General features: G+C 49.1%; 7 protein-coding genes across 7 annotated transcripts; 3 read left to right on the top strand and 4 right to left on the bottom strand.

Moving 5' to 3' along the window:
- Positions 1–135: 135 nt before the first annotated feature.
- On the top strand, positions 136–1,349 carry PEX2_105230 (mitochondrial 37S ribosomal protein mS35; the record flags this gene model as incomplete). The annotated part of the gene is made up of 2 exons (XM_016747791.1): positions 136–697; positions 754–1,349. 2 exons carry the CDS (start codon positions 136–138, stop codon positions 1,347–1,349), a joined length of 1,158 nt encoding a protein of 385 aa, XP_016593278.1.
- Positions 1,350–2,256: 907 nt separating this feature from the next.
- On the bottom strand, positions 2,257–3,969 carry PEX2_105220 (uncharacterized protein; the record flags this gene model as incomplete). The annotated part of the gene is made up of 3 exons (XM_016747790.1): positions 2,257–3,350; positions 3,409–3,478; positions 3,535–3,969. The coding sequence occupies 3 exons, from the start codon at positions 3,967–3,969 to the stop codon at positions 2,257–2,259; spliced, it is 1,599 nt and encodes a 532-aa protein (XP_016593277.1).
- A 1,612-nt stretch (positions 3,970–5,581) lies between these two features.
- Positions 5,582–7,000, bottom strand: PEX2_105210 (uncharacterized protein; the record flags this gene model as incomplete). The annotated part of the gene is made up of 1 exon (XM_016747789.1): positions 5,582–7,000. One exon carries the CDS (start codon positions 6,998–7,000, stop codon positions 5,582–5,584), a length of 1,419 nt encoding a protein of 472 aa, XP_016593276.1.
- A 187-nt stretch (positions 7,001–7,187) lies between these two features.
- Positions 7,188–8,192, bottom strand: PEX2_105200 (uncharacterized protein; the record flags this gene model as incomplete). Its single annotated transcript, XM_016747788.1, has 2 exons — positions 7,188–7,915; positions 7,991–8,192. The coding sequence occupies 2 exons, from the start codon at positions 8,190–8,192 to the stop codon at positions 7,188–7,190; spliced, it is 930 nt and encodes a 309-aa protein (XP_016593275.1).
- Positions 8,193–8,967: 775 nt separating this feature from the next.
- Positions 8,968–13,741, bottom strand: PEX2_105190 (uncharacterized protein; the record flags this gene model as incomplete). Its single annotated transcript, XM_016747787.1, has 3 exons — positions 8,968–9,422; positions 9,574–13,354; positions 13,418–13,741. The coding sequence occupies 3 exons, from the start codon at positions 13,739–13,741 to the stop codon at positions 8,968–8,970; spliced, it is 4,560 nt and encodes a 1,519-aa protein (XP_016593274.1).
- A 395-nt stretch (positions 13,742–14,136) lies between these two features.
- On the top strand, positions 14,137–15,999 carry PEX2_105180 (RNA methyltransferase, TrmH family; the record flags this gene model as incomplete). The annotated part of the gene is made up of 1 exon (XM_016747786.1): positions 14,137–15,999. The coding sequence occupies one exon, from the start codon at positions 14,137–14,139 to the stop codon at positions 15,997–15,999; it is 1,863 nt and encodes a 620-aa protein (XP_016593273.1).
- Positions 16,000–16,474: 475 nt separating this feature from the next.
- PEX2_105170 (NAD(P)-dependent alcohol dehydrogenase) lies at positions 16,475–17,823 on the top strand (the record flags this gene model as incomplete). Its single annotated transcript, XM_016747785.1, has 4 exons — positions 16,475–16,618; positions 16,683–17,555; positions 17,610–17,726; positions 17,788–17,823. The coding sequence occupies 4 exons, from the start codon at positions 16,475–16,477 to the stop codon at positions 17,821–17,823; spliced, it is 1,170 nt and encodes a 389-aa protein (XP_016593272.1).
- Positions 17,824–18,107: the final 284 nt, after the last annotated feature.

The raw sequence follows: 18,107 nt of genomic DNA, 5'->3' as shown, positions 1-18,107 counted from the left end.
TATACCATGGTGTCACGTGTGAATATCCAACGCTAGTATGAATTTGGAATAGCGTACGGCGGTGAACCTCGCAAAAGTGGAAGCGGAAAACATCGTGGTTGAGATCCTGTCCCTACCCACGCTATACCCTTAACAATGGCTTCAGCAGCTCGGTTATTGACTCGCCCGGCCAGGCAAATGGTCCAGAGGGGTCTAATTGCCCCCTCTGCTCGGCACTTCTCCGTCTCGCCGCTCAATCGCGTCCAGGATGACCCCGTGATTCCTCCTCCGCCGAAGGAACTCAGAGCGGAGGACTACCCCCCAGTGCCTGAGTACTCAGTCGATCTCCTGACCAAGGAGCAGCGATCAATGTACGATCTGATGTCTCCCGAGGACCGCACAGCATTCGACGAAGAGAACACCCGCATGGTTGCCGAATTCAACGACCCCCGGAAGCGCGCCGCGATCTTCGACGAAATCGAGCAGAGCGTTCTTCAGATTGAAAAAGCGGAGGATCTGCGATACGAAGAGATTCGCCCCCGTCGGCCTGGTTTCTGGGCTGAGGATGAGCCTGATGAGTTGGTGAACATACTCGAGGATGGAGATGAGGAAATCAATGACGACGAAATCACATCCCTGGCACACGCGGAGATGGAATTGCACCGTGAAATGAGAGAATATGCCCGCATCACAGCATGGGACATGCCAATGCTGAGCAGTAAGATCAATTGCTGATCAAGACTACGCTCTCCATCCACTGACATTGAACTATAGAGCTCGCCAAACCATTCACCCTGCCTCCCCAAACTCACATCCTCCGCTTCCGCTACACTACCTACATGGGTGAACAGCACCCGGCCGAGCCCAAGGTCGTCGTGGAGCTTGCATCCCAAGATCTGACCCCCAAGTATCTCACCGAAGCCCAGCGCCAAACATTCCTCAAGCTGGCCGGTACGCGCTACAACCCGCAGACCGATATCATCCGCATGTCGAGCGAGAAGTTCGGCTCGCGTGCCCAGAACAAGCGCTACTTGGCAGATGTTGTCAACTCGATGATCAAGGAGGCTAAGGAAGGTGACTCCTTCGCCGATATCCCGCTCGATCTCCGCCACCACAAGTACAAGACTAGACTCCAATTCCCCGAATCTTGGAACATGACCGAGGCCCGTCGGAGTCAGCTGGCCGCACGGCGCAAGGAGCGTCTAGCGGCCGAGGAGACGCGAGCTGCCCTTGTGGATGGTAACTCGGTTGTCTCCGATGCCATCAAGGCTCTGCCTTCGCTTAACCCTGCTCTCCAGGCCAAGGCTACTGACGAGCGTGAGCGCGTTGCTGTCAAGATTGGCGCACGGAAAAAGGTGGCTCGTCGATGATAGATGTTCGTCAACTGTATATTGGGTGTGTTTGAGAAGCTGTTGTCAGACATTTGCGAGGCGCGGGCGCATATTTTAGGATTTTTGGCATCTTTTCTTTCGAATGTACTATAGTCATTTTATTCCATGCATTGGCGGCTCGCTGTTACTCCATTCCATCTTGTAGTTTGCCTCTCGACTTACCACTCTACGAGTATGCTATTTTCTATGAAGCTCTATTGGCATATTTACAAGTACGTAGAAACTTTGGAGAATCGAAAATGGTAATATCAAAAGAAAAACATCGCATTTAAAAGTCAAAAAAGTCAAACGTTGTGATAGATATCTGCCAAGACCAAGGGAGTAGTCAGCAGAACCAACTGCAACCCCAAATCCGACTCCATATGTACTCGAACCAACAATGACATCCCACCCATGACAGATGGGACCAGGCCTTGCTGCAGTTCCAGAGCCGAAAATAAAAAATCATGAATAAAAATCACAACTCCATGAGATCTTCCTCACCATCCATTCCGGTCAACGAATGGGTGTAACAATCTCCCCATCGCGCGCAAAACAAAACAAAAATAAAGCAAAAAATCAAATAAAAAAGCAAAAAAATAACGCATCTGGCAAAAAAAAAAATATGTGTCGGCAATTGCCTCCTGTTTATCACTCATGTATTGTCGTCTTGTTGTATGTCTGGATCATTTTCCGTGTGTTTGTAGTGGGTTGGTATAGTGTCGGTTGTATGATATCGCATAATTTTACCTGGTAGGTTGACATCGAAAGGAAACCACGTCGATGTACCAGATCTCATGAGTGCACGAAAAAAGATAACAATGATCAGTGAGTGGTATCATGCCGGGAGACATGAGTACCACCCCCAAGCCAGGCACGCCTGAGTGAAAGTCTTCGAATGATCCAACTAATTGCTGCGGGGGCTGTTGGAGTAAGATCCAAACATGTGCGCAATGTTCGCGACAGGAGGCGAAGTACGCTTCAGAATAGGACCTCCAATGGGACCCCAAGTGACACAGGTGTCAGCCAAGTTCAGCGGCACGTTGTCGGCGAGTTGAAGATCCCCAATATGGGGAGTGGAAGGTCCATAACTCATCTGCACGGTACTGTGAGAGCCGCTGGAGTCAGATTGCTTGCGAGAAGGAATTTCGACGCGAGCGAAAGCACTGAAGTTCGGATCGTAAGTCACTGCGGGCTCCTTGGGGAGCATGACGCCGCCATCAGAAGAAGGGTTCGAGCTGTTTTGGTACATGTGGCGGGGCTGGATGCGGTGGTAGGATTCAGCCAGCTTGTTCGAGGCTTCTTCGAACACATCTTGATTACAATCGGTCAGCTCATTGAGCTTCCAGTATGCATTCCGGTTCAGGGAGTTACCGTCATCCAAAAGAGATTGGTGTGCAGCCATGGGAGCAGCAACATGACTAGTAGTCGAGACAGTGATAGGAACCGTGGCTGGAACAGCGGCTGGGGTAGTCGGGGTGCAAACTTGATTACCGCCATATCCATGAGATCCATAATGGTAGGTAGCCGGAGCGGATTCCATACCCGGGGAACACTCGCCGCTGCGCTCGCCTTCACGCTCACCGTTAATGCCATGACGAGTAGGGCCCATGGTTCGGTTGCGGCCGCCACGATGAGTACCTTTCCAGTTGTTATTGTGGTGTCCATTCGGGGCGCCGGTACGGCCTCCACCTCGATGCTGATTGTGGTTAACAAATCCGTTGTAACCTCCACGGTTAGCTGGTCCACGGGGAGGAGACTTGTTCAGCTTTGGGTTGGCGTTGATGGCGGTCATTTTGCCGGCGCAGCTCTCATCAGTGGGAGAATCTGGGGATGGCAAGGCTCGCATGGGCTGCTGAGGCGCAATGGCAAGCTGTGTACGGTTTGGATGCAAAAAACTTTGAACGTTGTGCTTCTCACGGTACCAGCGGGGGATATCGCGGAGACCAAGTTTCTCAATCATGTGGAACTCAGTGGGCATTTCATGCTTGTAAAGACAGCCTATGCGACATAGCGTCAGTCAAGATACCACAGGGTCTCGGCCATTCAGCCAACTTACCTTGCTGAGAATAGTCACACTCGCCGTGGCGAATCCAGTACGAACAGTACTCTTTCTTGGAACTCGGGGTCTGTGACGAAAGAGTTAGAACATGGAGCATAACATGCCAGGATCACTCAGCCATACATGCTTATTTCCCACCTGGGAGTTCTTTGCATAAAAGGTCGGCGCAATTGGAGACAGTCCATTGGCAGGAGTGCCTTGACCACCAGGCCCGCGAGGGCTGTCAACTCCCTGGAAGAGGATGGCTTGCGCCGATGCCCGCATGGCCTCAGGGACATTTTTGTTGGTGAGTATCTGCAGCAAGAGGCTGTGCATATCAGGCAAAGCTTCCTTTCCAGACTCACGGTCAGAGGACTTGGCAACCCCGTCGACAGACCAAGGTTCAGAACGCTGGGTAGCCAGGCCACAGCTGGTCATACCCTGAGTCTCTCCAGCATTGAGGGTGCGAGAGACACCGCGGATGGTGACGTTGGAGGGCAGCTCATCAACAGCTACCAGTGGGGTCAAAGTCCCGTCAGGCCGGGTACAGAAAAATTGAGGGCGACTGGGAGTCGCCATCTTGACAAAAGGTAAGTCTTGATCAAGATAAAAATGAGATATTGAAAAGGATACGATTGTGCAATAAGAATGTGATACAGAAAGGAAGAAGTAAGAGAGATGAAGAAGAGAAGGTGGGAAGAGGACGTTTGTGGGAGAAGAGGATTGTGGGAGAGGTGACAAGCGACAGAAGGGACAGGTGACAGGTGACAGGGTGACAGCCCTAGGAGGTGACAAACGGAGACAACAACTTGGGATGAAAGATGAGGTGAGAAACTGAAGTTCAGGGGGGAAAACACAATCTCATATATTGGAGGCCCTTTGGGATCATGAAGCTTGACCGTGCTAATTATCTAGATATCAAAGAGATATATGAATTGAGTCCATACAATGAACTAAGACTATCCTTGATAAACTAGAAACCCTAGAAACGCTGGAAGCACTGGAAGCACTGGATATATTGGATACACAATGAAGGGTTATCTATCTTTAAGCTCACAAGATCCCCATGGAGAGACAAAGACAGCCTGGTCTATCAGACCAGGAAATCAGAGTACGGTGTTGCACATGATATGGAGACATTGTTCCTCTGCATATCGAAGAGCAGAAAAATCTAAAACGACGTAAGAACAGACTACTAAAAGACACGAATAAGCTGTGTACCATTTTCCAATGCCTTTGGCTTGTAAAGGCATGGTGAACGTGCATCTTGGCAGGAATGAGCGGCTGCCTGCAGAGCATGCTTAGTTCGATTCTAAACTTGACCTTCCATGCTGCTTCTGAGTACCCCTTTGTCTTCAAATACAATTATATCAATGGTATGCATGTAAGATTCCCAATAGTCATGGTCCTTCGCATTATGTCCACGGGCAGAGGGCAGGGTAGAAATGACCTACTAATCCAGACAAAGACTGAATTGTTACTTTGTGAGAGCAACACAATGATTTTGTCTAATAATCTATCCTAAGGTTACTATAGGCAAGTGTGAGTAATATTCCTTCCCAAGGATACCTCTTCGACCCAGTACGACTCATCTCAATATCAGCATCCTTGGCTACCTTATGTCAACCATATCACCGCTAGAACTATTGCCTGATATTATACTAGGGAAAAGAGAAACTGCTAGGCATTCCTCTTTCACATCAAAGAAAACTGGTATTACTTGCTTGAAAATAGGATAAAGTGCTTTCAGGCGGCTGCCACGACCTATCCAGCCTACAAAGATTCACCAGAAGATAAAAGATATTCAGAGCCATAAAATAAAAAACAATCATAGAAATAACCAGAAACCCAAAAAAAACCAAAACAAATAGCCTTTTGCGCTGTTCTCCTTTCCTGTCGTGTCGCATGTCGTTCCCAGTTGACAGTGAGGCTCAGGTCAAGGCCCCGTGACTTTGCTTGACCTAACTCGACCGTAAAAGTCAACAACCACTATAGAACACAATCTCCCAAGGTTTTCTAACTACAAAATCCACCAAATGTAGCGTAAATTCCAAGCCAAATAAACACCTTCCATAGAAACCAAAACAAATGAAATGACAAAATTTGTTAACTGCGGTTCTGCAAAGGTTATCCTGGCGACCTTGGCCCATGGTATGCTTCTTTCCTTCAGTTCATCCTAGGAAGTTGACAGCTAGACTTCTTCCTTGAGCTGGAACTCTTCCTTGAGCTGGAACTCTTCCTTGAGCTGGAACTCTTCCTTGAGCTGGAACTCTTCCTTGAGCTGGAACTCTTCCTTGAGCTGGAACTCTTCCTTGAGCTGGAACTCTTCCTTGAGCTGGAACTCTTCCTTGAGCTGGAACTCTTCCTTGAGCTGGAACTCTTCCTTGAGCTGGAACTCTTCCTTGAGCTGGAACTCTTCCTTGAGCTGGAACTCTTCCTTGAGCTGGAACTCTTCCTTGAGCTGGAACTCTTCCTTGAGCTGGAACTCTTCCTTGAGCTGGAACTCTTCCTTGAGCTGGAACTCTTCCTTGAGCTGGAACTCTTCCTTGAGCTGGAACTCTTCCTTGAGCTGGAACTCTTCCTTGAGCTGGAACTCTTCCTTGAGCTGGAACTCTTCCTTGAGCTGGAACTCTTCCTTGAGCTGGAACTCTTCCTTGAGCCGGACCTCTTCCTTGGGCTGGGCCTTAAATTCTTGTATTGGCAGATCTTCTTTCGTCTTGTGTCCCCGTTCTTGTCTGAGGTTAATTCTCTCTTTGTTCTTCCGGCGGTATTCTCGGTATCTCGACTTGAGGCTATCTGCGTTCTTCCGGTAGTATTCTCGGTTTCTCGAGCTGATTCTGTCTGCGTTCTTCCGTTGGTATTCTCGGCGTCTCGACTTGATTCTGTCTGCGTTCTTCCGGTAGTATTCTCGGTTTCTCGAGCTGATTCTGTCTGCGTTCTTTCGTTGGTATTCTTGGGTTCTCGACTTAAGGGTGTCTGCGTTCTTCCGTTGGTATTCTCGCTTTCTCAACTTGATTCTGTCTGCGTTCTTCCGTTGGTATTCTCGCTTTCTCAACTTGATTCTGTCTGCGTTCTTCCGGTAGTATTCTCGGTTTCTCGAGCTGATTCTGTCTGCGTTCTTTCGTTGGTATTCTTGGGTTCTCGACTTAAGGGTGTCTGCGTTCTTCCGTTGGTATTCTCGCTTTCTCAACTTGATTCTGTCTGCGTTCTTCCGTTGGTATTCTCGCTTTCTCAACTTGATTCTGTCTGCGTTCTTCCGGTAGTATTCTCGGTTTCTCGAGCTGATTCTGTCTGCGTTCTTCTGTTGGTATTCTCGGTTTCTCGAGCTGATTCTGTCTGCGTTCTTCCGTTGGTATTCTCGGCGTCTCGACTTGATTCTGTCTGCGTTCTTCCGGTAGTATTCTCGCTTTCTCAACTTGAGGCTGTCTGCGTTCTTTTGGCATTGATTTCGAAAGTACAACATTCTCTCTGTATTCTGCGAGCAGGATTGTAGGGATGATGTGCTGGGCCCCGCGGATGGTTGACTTATTTCCCCGGAAACATTTTGGTATGCATCGTAGAAGCGTTTCTTTTCTTCGATGGCCTCACCCACATTCAAGGCACTGTTCATCTCATGCTTTAGTTGTAATAGGTCTCTTGTCAGATTGGATGGGAGCTAGCAGCAAGTTAACTGAGGTATAGTTGTTGAGACCAGTGTATTCTTACTAGCAACCATGTGGAATGACTTCGGACACACTGGCCACAGCGGGAAGAGTTTCTATGGATATTCTGACAATCCGGCAGACTCTCGCCACGCTTCAGTTTCCCCCCCATTGCTTGAAGCATAATAGGCAGAGCTGGCCTTGTGGCTTTATGTCTGAAACATCAAGGGAGCTCGGAGTGCATTTCTCTTCCAAAAGATCTTTGGAATCGAAGGGGCTGAGACTGCATTTCGAGTCAGAGTGGTCAACATTGGCCGTCAGCTCATTTGGGTCGAGTTTGGGGGCCAATGGCATCTTAGCATCCTCACAAGATGGCTCTTGCTTGACACCGGTAGCGGAATTCCGTTCCCCAATGCTAGCTGCTAAATCAGGATCAACCTTCTCAACCTTGACCGATGGCTCAGTTGGATCGAGCTTGGAAGCAAAAAGCATCTTAGTATCCTCCTCGCAAGGTGGATCATGTTTAACACTAGTAGTTGCCTTTTGGTCTTCAAGGTCAGCTGCCAAATCAGGATCAGGTTTCTCAGCCTTGATGGATGGCTCAGTAGAATCGATTTTGGGGGCCAATGGCATCTCAGTATCTTCGCAAGATGGATCTTCTTTCACATCAGTAGCGGCATCCTGTTTGATAATGCTAGCTGCGAGATCAGGATCGGGTCTCTCAACCTTGATGGATGGCCCAGTGGGATTGATTTTAGGGGCCAAGGGAATATCGGTATCCTCGGAGGATTGTTTCCGATTGACACCAGTAGCGACCTTCTGGTCTTCAAAACGAGTTGCCATATCAGGACCAGGTTTGTCAATCTTGATCAAGGAATCTTTTGCTACATCATCAAATAGCTGTTAATGTGTCCACTTTTCATCGAGGCAATAGCTATTCTACAGTTTGGTATACTAACCTTGTTCATGATCATCATCTGGTGTCTTGACTGGGGCATCTCCTGTTCGAGGGTGAAGGATCCTTCCCGAGATGACAGGTTCCTTGAACTCCTGTGTGGTCTTGGGCATCGCCTGCGGTGTAGCAATAGGGTCTTGCTTCATCTCTGCGAACGCCTGCTCAGGGCGATGCGTTCGCTGATGATGTCCTTTGGGGGGATCCATGCAGTGAACCCAGTTTGATGAAGTTACTTGAATGATTAAGGTAGGGAATGGGGATGTGTAGAGTGATGAAGAAGAAAGATGTCTGTACGCCCACCTTTATTTTTTTAAATATTGGTTTGTTGCTAGTCATGGCACCACTAACAATCCTCTCGGATTGCATAGTGAGGTTCTTGCTGGAGGATTGTTTCGCAGCTTCTTCAACTGCAGACGTTTGCTTAATTTGGATTGCTTTCTGGTCGTGTTACCTGCATTTAGGATACTGTATAGTTAGTAAATAGTAAAGTGATTGCTCAAAGTTCACAGAACAAGAGATGAATCTAAACAACTGGTTAGAAAGGATTTATAACCCTAGATCTCTCTACCTTTCTGTAACCCTATCATATTATCTATAACATGATGAACTTACTGATGCTATAACATGCAATATTATAATCATGCAACTTCAGATTGAATATTCTTTCTCAATCTAACAAAATAACAAAACAAAGTTGGGTATCTTTCGCTCACAATGCCCAGAACGCCCCCCTTTTTGATTTATTTTTGGTCTTTTGAGGTTTCCCTCCTTTTTTTTCCAGTTTTTTCTTCTCTTCAAAAGACAAAACACCGAGCTCCCCCAATGCGAATTTGTACGCCGACAATGTGCATAAACAAAAACAAAAAACAAAAATAAAAAGAAGTGAAAGAGAGAAACCGGAGCTCATCTCAGACAGTGATCACAAAGTGATCAAAAAGATGCCCATGCTAGGGCAGCGGCAGGATAAATTCGAATTGAGTCCTACGACTCAGCACTTCCTTCTGTTAAATCAATGACATTGGCACAGCTCACCCCGCCAACTGAGGTAGAGGTGAGCTGAACCTGAGGCCCCGCCTGAGCGGAAAGCGAGGCCTTCTTCCGCTCATCTCGGGCGGTCCGCGCAACCGATTTGAGAATACCCTGAAGGTATTTCTTAGCGCTCAAGACGAGGGATGGGGCTTCTGTGCTCTTCTCTAGCGCCTCCAGCATGCGGGTGACCTGCACGCCTGACTGCATATGGGGACAGGTCCGGCGAACTCCCCAGTGCGCCAGACCACATAGGCCACAGAACTCGACACCGGCGTGGTGGAGTGGGCAACGTCCAGGGATGTGATGTTGTTGGCATGCCACGCAAGGCGGGAAAGTATCTTGGGTGCCGTTGGTGCCCATTGGCGTCACCGGAGGTGGGGATTGAACGCGGCGGAACATGCGGGCTGCTGTGGAATCATGTATGTTAACCAAAATGTGTTTTCTAAGACCAAAATGTGTTTTTATGCACGCAATACGAAACGATAGGGTCGATTTTAAAACCAAATAAAGAAAGCAGTAATGGAAATGCGCATGGGATTGGAATGGGTTAGTTCTTACCTCGCTGTTCAGCATACACATTAGGGCCAACAGCGACATCCTTTACAATACCCATTGTGGCTGCAGGGTCTGACTCTGTCTTGTCCCCATCAAACGCTGTGCCCATTGGCATAACTCCACCATCCACAGTGTGCAGGGGCTCAGCTTCGTGTTCCGACCCAGTCTCAGTCTCATCTCCATCTGGCTGCTGGAACTCATAGTCATTATCGGCTGCCGCCTTGCGCATCTTGGTAGGCGGTTGTCGGATGGGACTAGGGTTCTCATCGTCGTCGACCCCGTCGATGATGGTATTGTAGCGGGGCGCACCACGCTTTCTTTTACCACGTCCCAGACCTTCAGCTTGACGGTTAGCTTCCTCCAGTGCCTCACGCTCACGCTCCTGCAGAATCTTCTCCCACGCTGTAACATCCACAGGGGTGTCCTCGGTCTCAGTCACTTCTTCAAGGCTACCTTGATCCTTCTGCCACACACGGGCGAAATTAAACTGCCCCTGCTCATTCTGGTTCGAACTTCCCTCGTTGGCCACTTGCTCGGCCTGCTCAGCCTGGCTACGGTCCAACAGCTTGTCAATGGAGGGGGTATCGTACGTGATGTCTGCCGAGTCATCATCATTGAAAAGAGCCTGAGCACCGTGCTTGAGGATTGACTCCAGGTCTTCTTCATCTTCATCGGCCTCGATGCGATCAATAAGTACGTGATCAAGCGCCATCTTGGTTTTACCTTTCTGCATGATTTTTTCCTCCACTGACGCACGCACTACCAGATGGAACACAAGAACTGTGTTCTTTTGCCCGATTCGATGGGCACGCGACAACGCCTGCATATCTTGCTTTGGGTTGAAATCCGGGTCCATGATGATGACTGTGTCGGCAGTGGCGAGGTTGATACCAACACCACCCGACCGCGTCGAAAGCAAGAAGGCGAAAACTGGGGAATTCGGCGCGTTGAACTGGTCGATCTGTTGCTGTTTCTCTCGTGAGGACAAATTTCCATCCAGGCGACAGTACTGGAGGCCCATTCCAGTGAGGAAGTCTTCAACAATGTTGAGATTCTCTAAAAATTGGCTGAAGATGAGAACGCGGTGTCCACGCTCTCGAAGTCGAGGCAGCATCAAGTTCAACAACTGAAGTTTTCCGGATGCTTCGACCAAGCGCTGATGGGAAAGCTGGGGATCTGCGGTTTGCTCTTCAATGTCCCGGTTGTAAATGAACGGGTGGCAAAGACACTTCCGCAGTTGCATGAGGATATTGTTCAGATTGTGGCGCTCTGCTTTCTTCAACTGCCCGGTTTGCTTCTTGCAAATAGCCTTGATGAGCTGCGGGTTCTTTTTAAGGATTGATTTGTACAGCTTCTTCTGCACAACGGACATCGAAATCGGAATGATAATTTGTACCATCGGGGGGAGGAACGGCAGAACCTCTGCCTTGGTTCGACGCAAGAGACATGGTCGAATCATGTCGTGGAGCTCGCGAATGGCTTCCTTGTCGAGGGCTCCTCCGTATTGAGCCTCCAATTCCTCGGCATTGTAAGCTGGGTCGATGAACTGAACCAGATTAAAGAGTTCCCTGATGTTGTTTTGAAGGGGCGTACCAGTGAGCAGCAGCTTGAAACCGAATTTCATGCGACGGAGCCGCTCATAGAGTTGGGACTTGTCATTCTTGAGGCGCTGACCTTCATCAACGACCAAGCCGGCCCAATTGACACTGGACAGAACCCGCTTACCCCCATCGTCAGTCATGCTTTCGTACGAAGCAATGACCACATGGCAGCACAGAGTGCCATTCTTGTGAAACATCTCGTGTTCCCTGGCCATTTCGCGAGCCAAAGCACTGCCATAATAAGTGACAACCCGAACATCTGGTGACCAACTCTTGATCTCTCTGCGCCAATTTGGCACAGTCGCGTTCGGAACAACGACCAAGAACGGGAAACAGTCTAGCTTTTCGATCAATGCCGAGAAAAATGTGATGACCTGGATTGTCTTTCCAAGGCCCATATCGTCAGCAAGAATAGCGCTCTTTTGCTGGAAGAACATGTAAAGCAGCCAGTTCACGCCATCCATCTGATAATCCATGAGTTTACCACCGGTTACCAACGCAGGCTGAGCAGTCAGAATAAGGCTGTTGTCAAACTCTTCTCTGCGGACATCTCTGAGACGGCGTTGAAGTTCTTTCGGCCTCGGGGGGTGAATATCCTCTCGAAGCACCCTGTCGAGAAGAGCAGTTCGGAAATCCTCCCAACAAGCTGTGTCAGTCTGACTTGGGGGTTCTTCCCAGACTGAATCCTCATAGGGCAACCCTTTGTACTTGACATATGCCCGCTTAACCATCTCGGTGTTTGCTCGATCCTCTGGGGATTCGGGCTCGCTATGATATTCCACATCAAAGATAATGTCCACTCGCAGATTGTCTTCGGGGACAGCCTCGGCTGTTCTCATGATGGGATTGGTAGATCTGTCTGATTTGAGGAACGCTTTCATCTGGACGGCAGCAGCCCTGGACCAGACCCAGTCTCCAGTCAACCAGGTGACACGGAAGAAGGACATCTTATTCCACTTGATAAGATATTCTTTGTCGATCTCCGGGGTCATTTCAACCAAGTGCGGGACGACTTTGACATCGGCATTCTTCGGTCTCCAGGCAACGATGGCTTGAATTGGGGTTTTTCCAGAGGGAGATTCAGAGCATTCGTTGCATTGCCAGTAATCAGGATCAATATCGGCACGATTATTCTCAGTTATGTTGGGGAGATGGTGAAGATGGAAAGCTCGCTTGCAGCTCTGACTGCCACCAAGGCATCTGATGAGGACATTGTCAATATTGTTGACACGGGACATATCCACGTGCGTAATCGGATCGATGCCATCATTGGCTTCCCGCAATTGTTGCTCAGTCTGGGAAGAAAGGGTCTCCCGCAAGGGTTGCGACATGGGTCCTTCGTCTCTGCACACAGCACAGTGGCCCAAATGAGGCCTCATGTCATGCTCTTGGTGCTTGATTCCCAAACACTGACTGCATTGAAGAATGAAATCCCCTTCGTCAACCTTGGTGACCAAGTGCTTTCGGCTACTTCGATCGCCAAGACAACCTTGATGGTATGCGACAGTACAACCTTGGCAGAAGACCAAAGACCCTTTTTCAAGGTCATGGTCTCCGTAGCCGCATTGGGCACAGGACTGGGAGTGGCACTGTCTGAACTCATTGTCATGTGGCAGTTCACGGAATTGCTCCCGCGCGCCTGAGAACTTTTGTTGCTTGGGTTTCTCAGCCTCGGGCTCGGAATATTTGTCATCTTCAAGGCGCTCTTTCATGTTGCGTCGACGAGTGTTTCGCAGGCGGGACGATGCTCGTTTGCCTGTATCGGAGGCGGAAGACTGTTCAGACCATTCGCGAGTGCGTTGCTTTCGGCCCTTCTGTACACCTCTTCTGAGGTGGCGGCGTTTGGTTGGAGGATCATCTTCATCCTCATTGCTGGACTCCTCTGAGTCTTCGATGTCCACGCTGCTGTCTTCACGGCGGCTTTGATAGTCGTCATCATCATCCTCGTCGCCAGTGCGGAAGAAGTGATCGTATGAGATTTGGGGCCCACGTCGTTGGCGCCTTCGTGCTATTCCCCAATCCATATCTGAATCATAGTCTCCAGGACCATCTCCACCTGAGTAAATGAGATGTGAAATGGGCTCATCATCCATTGCCAGGGGATCAGGGCTCTGTGAGTCACGGTTGAATTCACGCAAAGCCTCCGGCCCGTTCTCGAGGCTTTTCAGTTTCTTGATGGTCATCTAATGAAGGTCATGGTCAGTTGAACGGAGCTTGAGATCGATTGATTGATTGTGTTCACTTACAGTCTCACGTTCACCACTTCTGAGCCTCACAATGAGCTTCGGCTCATGCATATCGACTGCAAGAATGTGATGAACCTCAAAGTGACCGGGCAAATACTCATAGTCCTCAGAGTTGTTAACCACTGGGACGACGATCTCAAAAGATATTGGTGTTTCTTCTGAGTTTCCAGTGATCTGTTGCACTGACTGAAGGGCATTTTCAGAGCCCTTTGTTGCGATGGCGGGAGTCATGCGAGAGGATGCACTCTGGAACTGCGCTAACAATTGCGCTGCTATTGCATCTGGGTCGTCAGAGGCTGGAGAACTGTCTCTAGATTGAGACATGATGATTTTCTGATCAGATGAGAAATCAGAAAATAAAGATGGAGCCGTAGGAACCGCACATGCGGCTCCTACAAATGAGGTTTGGGGGAGTCAAGTGAACTGAAACTAAGCAGTGAAATGGGTATTGAATGATGATAGGATTGAAGATCCCAATGGACAACCAAGCAAACTTTGAGTTGACTGGATGCTCAAAGGGAAGATGGGGTTGAATGGATAAAGAAAGAAATGACAGAATGAAGGAATGGGAATGAGGATTGAAGAAGAAAGTCGAAGTCAAGACCGAATGGCATACAGAGATCGCGTCCACGTCCATGGCGGTTGCGCGTTGGACCCGATAACGATAAGCACGGTGGCGGGCGGAAACCTATTGCGCAGTTCGATAACGAAGTTCTCCAATGTGGCGGAACTGGATGATCAGCGAAGACCGGGAGTTCGTCACAATGCTCAGTACTATCTCAAGAACGGGCTTGAATGGTATTTCAAGAGTTATCAGCTCCTCGAATTCTACAGTCTTGGCTATTCGGCATGCATCTTTAAATTCAGCAATTGGGGAGGGTATTCGCAGGTCTCAGACCGTGGACAGAGATAATCGTCGCGGCAACGAATCTCGCTTTCCTAAGCGCGAGCGACAATACGAGGGGCAATACGAGGGGAAATACAGATCGCGACAATACGAGAAGTCGGGTGAATCCAATTTGAAGGACGGTCAAACAAACGGAGCGCGACAACAGTACGGAAGATCAGACCAATCCAACTCCAATGACCGTCGAACATATGGGGCACGACAGTATGGAGAAGACAAGTATGAGAGATCAGGATTCAACTCTGGTGTTCAACGAAACTACGGCCAGCGTGAGCGCGAATACGGAGCAAAAAAAGCCTGGACATCAGACGGTGTAGGTCGTAAAGACTATGACCGCCGACAATCGCCATGGAATGACAACTCCCCATTCCCACGACAAAGCCGAAAAGAAGAGAAGTTCGAGTTCGATGAGGATGAGTTCATTCGTTCTGGTGATTTCCGAGGACTCCCTCGTGAACATCAATCCCGATTCCAATCCCGATTCCAATCGCGAACACAAGATAATCCATTCACACAATCGGGACGCGGAAGGCCTTCAATGGATGAACCACGGGAGAAGGAGCCAGCAAGACCTAGGGCTCACCGGATCACGAACAGCATGCCAGAGCGGGTGAAGGACAACGTGAAAGTGCCGGACACAATCCCCTACACTACACCGGCATCTGAGTTCGTTTACGGCACTAGTGCCGTGGAGGCGGCATTGCGCTGCAGTCGGCGTCAACTATACAAGCTTTATATCTACCAGAGCACGGAGGAAGAGCTCAGTGCGGCAAAGGTCACAATCCGCAAGCTGGCACTGTCAAAGAACATTGCAGTAAAGATGGCATTTGCAGGGTGGGATCGACTTATGGACAAGATGAGTGCTGGGCGACCTCACAACGGGTGCATTTTAGAGGCATCACCTTTGCCAAAATTGCCTGTGCGTGGCCTCCAGGCTGTTCCATCTATATCCGAAGAGTATTTCCGGACGGAGCTTGCGCCCCAAACCCGGGAAGAAGCTGCGGTAAATGGCACGGATGATCGTATCCGGATCCATCATCCTTCCCCGCCCCCGCACGAAACCGAACAACCCCATCGATACCCCATTGTCTTGCTATTGGATGGAGTGGTCGATACCGGTAATATGGGCGCCATTATCCGCTCATCCTATTTCCTGGGTGTCGATGCAATTGTTCTAGCTGGTCGCAACTCTGCACCATTGTCTCCTATCACGATCAAATGTTCTGCTGGTGCAGCAGAGAATATGCCTATCCTTCACGTGAAAAATGAAGTTGATTTCATTCAGCGTTCCCAGCAGAATGGGTGGCGATTCTATGCTGCAGATGCACCAACTCCCGGCTCCGTGCATTTGGACCACATCTCGGCCGATGGCGATCAAAGTGGGGCCAAACTACCCAGCACTACTGCGCCTAGTGTTATAATGATGGGCAGTGAGGCTACTGGATTGAGCTCGCATATCAAGTCGCATGCAGATGCCATCATCAGTATTCCAGGCGCCCGACAGAGTTCCATCTTGGGCGTTCAATCTGATCCTGCCCGCATCGACAGTCTGAATGTGAGTGTCGCCGCTGCGCTGCTGATGGAGAAGTTCCTGCGAACACCCATGACTGTGGGCGAGGTCCTCAAGAAGGAAAAGAGCACGGGAAAGAACACGGGAAAGGAGAAAATGTGGTAATCTGACTGTAATAACTATGTATTCTAGCATTTACACTGCATATCTGTACAATAGCACATAATTGGAGTTTTTGATTTGAAGTTCTTTGTTCTCGACTGTTCCGAATTAGGGTTAATCTCACACCGCATCTTGAGGGGGGAATCTCCTCATCTGAGGCCACCTAGATAACGATGTTTCATTGATTTCTAATCAAAGTAAAATCAGAGTTTGAAACAAAGAACTAGGCATATTACAACAGAACTCGTATCCAGTTGAGATATACCGAAACTCGACGCCGAGGTCGGGTTGTGGAGATCTGTGGGGAACAAACCGGGGGGTCTGTGGGGGAAGACCCGAAGGGGCTCTCTTTGAGATCCAGATGCCCTTAAGAAGTCAGTTCCCTTCAACCCTAACTTATATTTGACCTGAGTACTCAGTAGATATCTATTACTCCATAGGAAGATCCTTGTCGCATATCGATCGAGCCACCCCCATGATGATCCCAGAAAAACAAATACCAACCACGGCATTCGTGGTTGAGAAACCAGGAGCTCCGTTTGTTCTTCAAGATGTTGTTCTTGATGAAGTTCGAGCGAGTGAAGTCTTGGTTGAAATGAAATACACTGGCCTTTGCCACACAGTATGTATCATCCATTCGGCAATGAGCTTCCTCCAAATAAACGAGACTAACAAGATACCCTTAGGACATCGTTGTCCAACAGGGTGCAATCCCTATCGGTGATTATCCCGCCGTACTAGGTCACGAGGGTGCCGGAATCGTCCGCCGCGTCGGCAGTGGTGTCAAAGACAAGTCCCTCCAAGAAGGCGACCTTGTCTTCCTAAGCTTCAGCTCCTGCCACGAAGAAACATGCAATCCCTGCAGCAAAGGCCGAAATGGATTCTGCGGTCAGATGACTCCCATTAACTTTGCCGGTGCTCGAGGTCTCACTGCTGCCGAGTCACCCATCTCTTTCCCAGGTGGAAAGGGTCCTATTCGCGGCCAGTTCTTCGGTCAGTCCTCCATGAGCAAGCTGGCTGTGGTTGACGAGCGGTCGGTTGTGAAGTCTCCTTCGCGGTCTGGAATTACGGTCGAAGACATGGCGGTCCTTGCTCCGCTTGGCTGTGGATATCTCACTGGAGCTGGCACCGTCTTCAATGTTCTCAAGCCGACACCGACGAGTCGCTTTGCTGTTCTTGGCATGGGCGCTGTTGGGTTGGCAGCTATGTTGGCTGCCCGGTCTCAGGGAGTCGAAACCATTATCGCGGTGGATATTGTTGATGCGAAGCTTGAGCTGGCGAAGTCGCTTGGTGCATCGCATACGTTGAACACGAAGAGTGTATCAGATCTTGCGCAGGGACTGTTGGATATATTCCCGGATGGTGTTGACTGTATTCTCGACACCACGGGTGTAGTTCCTCTGCTCGAGGCTGCCGTCAAAGCTCTAGGTCATGAAGGTACCCTAGCTATTGTGGGTGTGGCTCGTGCTGGCTCATCCCTCAATATAGATCCTTTGGCACTCATGATGGCTTGCAAACGTGTTGTTGGTGTGATTGAGGGCTGCGCGAATCCTGCTGTGGTGAGTTCCTTTTTCTAAAAATCGCTTGAGTCGTCACTAATTTTCGTCGTCCAGATTGTGCCACAACTGATTGATCTATACAAGCAAGGGAAATTCCCGGTCGATAAACTTGCGAAGATATATGCCCCGAGCGACTTTGAGCAAGCCATGGCAGATTTGCACTCTGGAAGTGTAGGTGCTCCAAGTCAATATTTCAATGAGCCAAGCTGACAGATGTACTTACTTCCTACAGGTTATCAAGCCCGTCATCAAATGGGCAGACCTGTGATGTTATGATTTGAATATGCATATGAAGGCGCTTTTCACTTGGTAGTTACTGGGATCGCTTTTTCTGTTAGTGGTTTGTAGCAAGTTTCTTGTCTGTTTATAAAGCGGCAAGTGCATTATGTAGTCTGATCCCTGGTTATACGTAGAAAAGACATTCAAAAAGACGTTCAAAAAAGACATCACAAGGCCGGATAAGCGGCCGACTATTCTTGTAAATAACCATTCGGAATGTTGAAGTGTATATCACAAGCGAGCTGGACAGCCCGATATTACATGATGGATATG

This window comes from Penicillium expansum, assembly GCF_000769745.1.
Source record: "Penicillium expansum strain MD-8 chromosome Unknown contig362, whole genome shotgun sequence".
Lineage (NCBI taxonomy): Eukaryota > Fungi > Ascomycota > Eurotiomycetes > Eurotiales > Aspergillaceae > Penicillium > Penicillium expansum.
The sequence above is the reverse complement of the archived record's forward strand: the minus strand, read 5'-3'. Positions and strand labels throughout refer to the sequence as shown.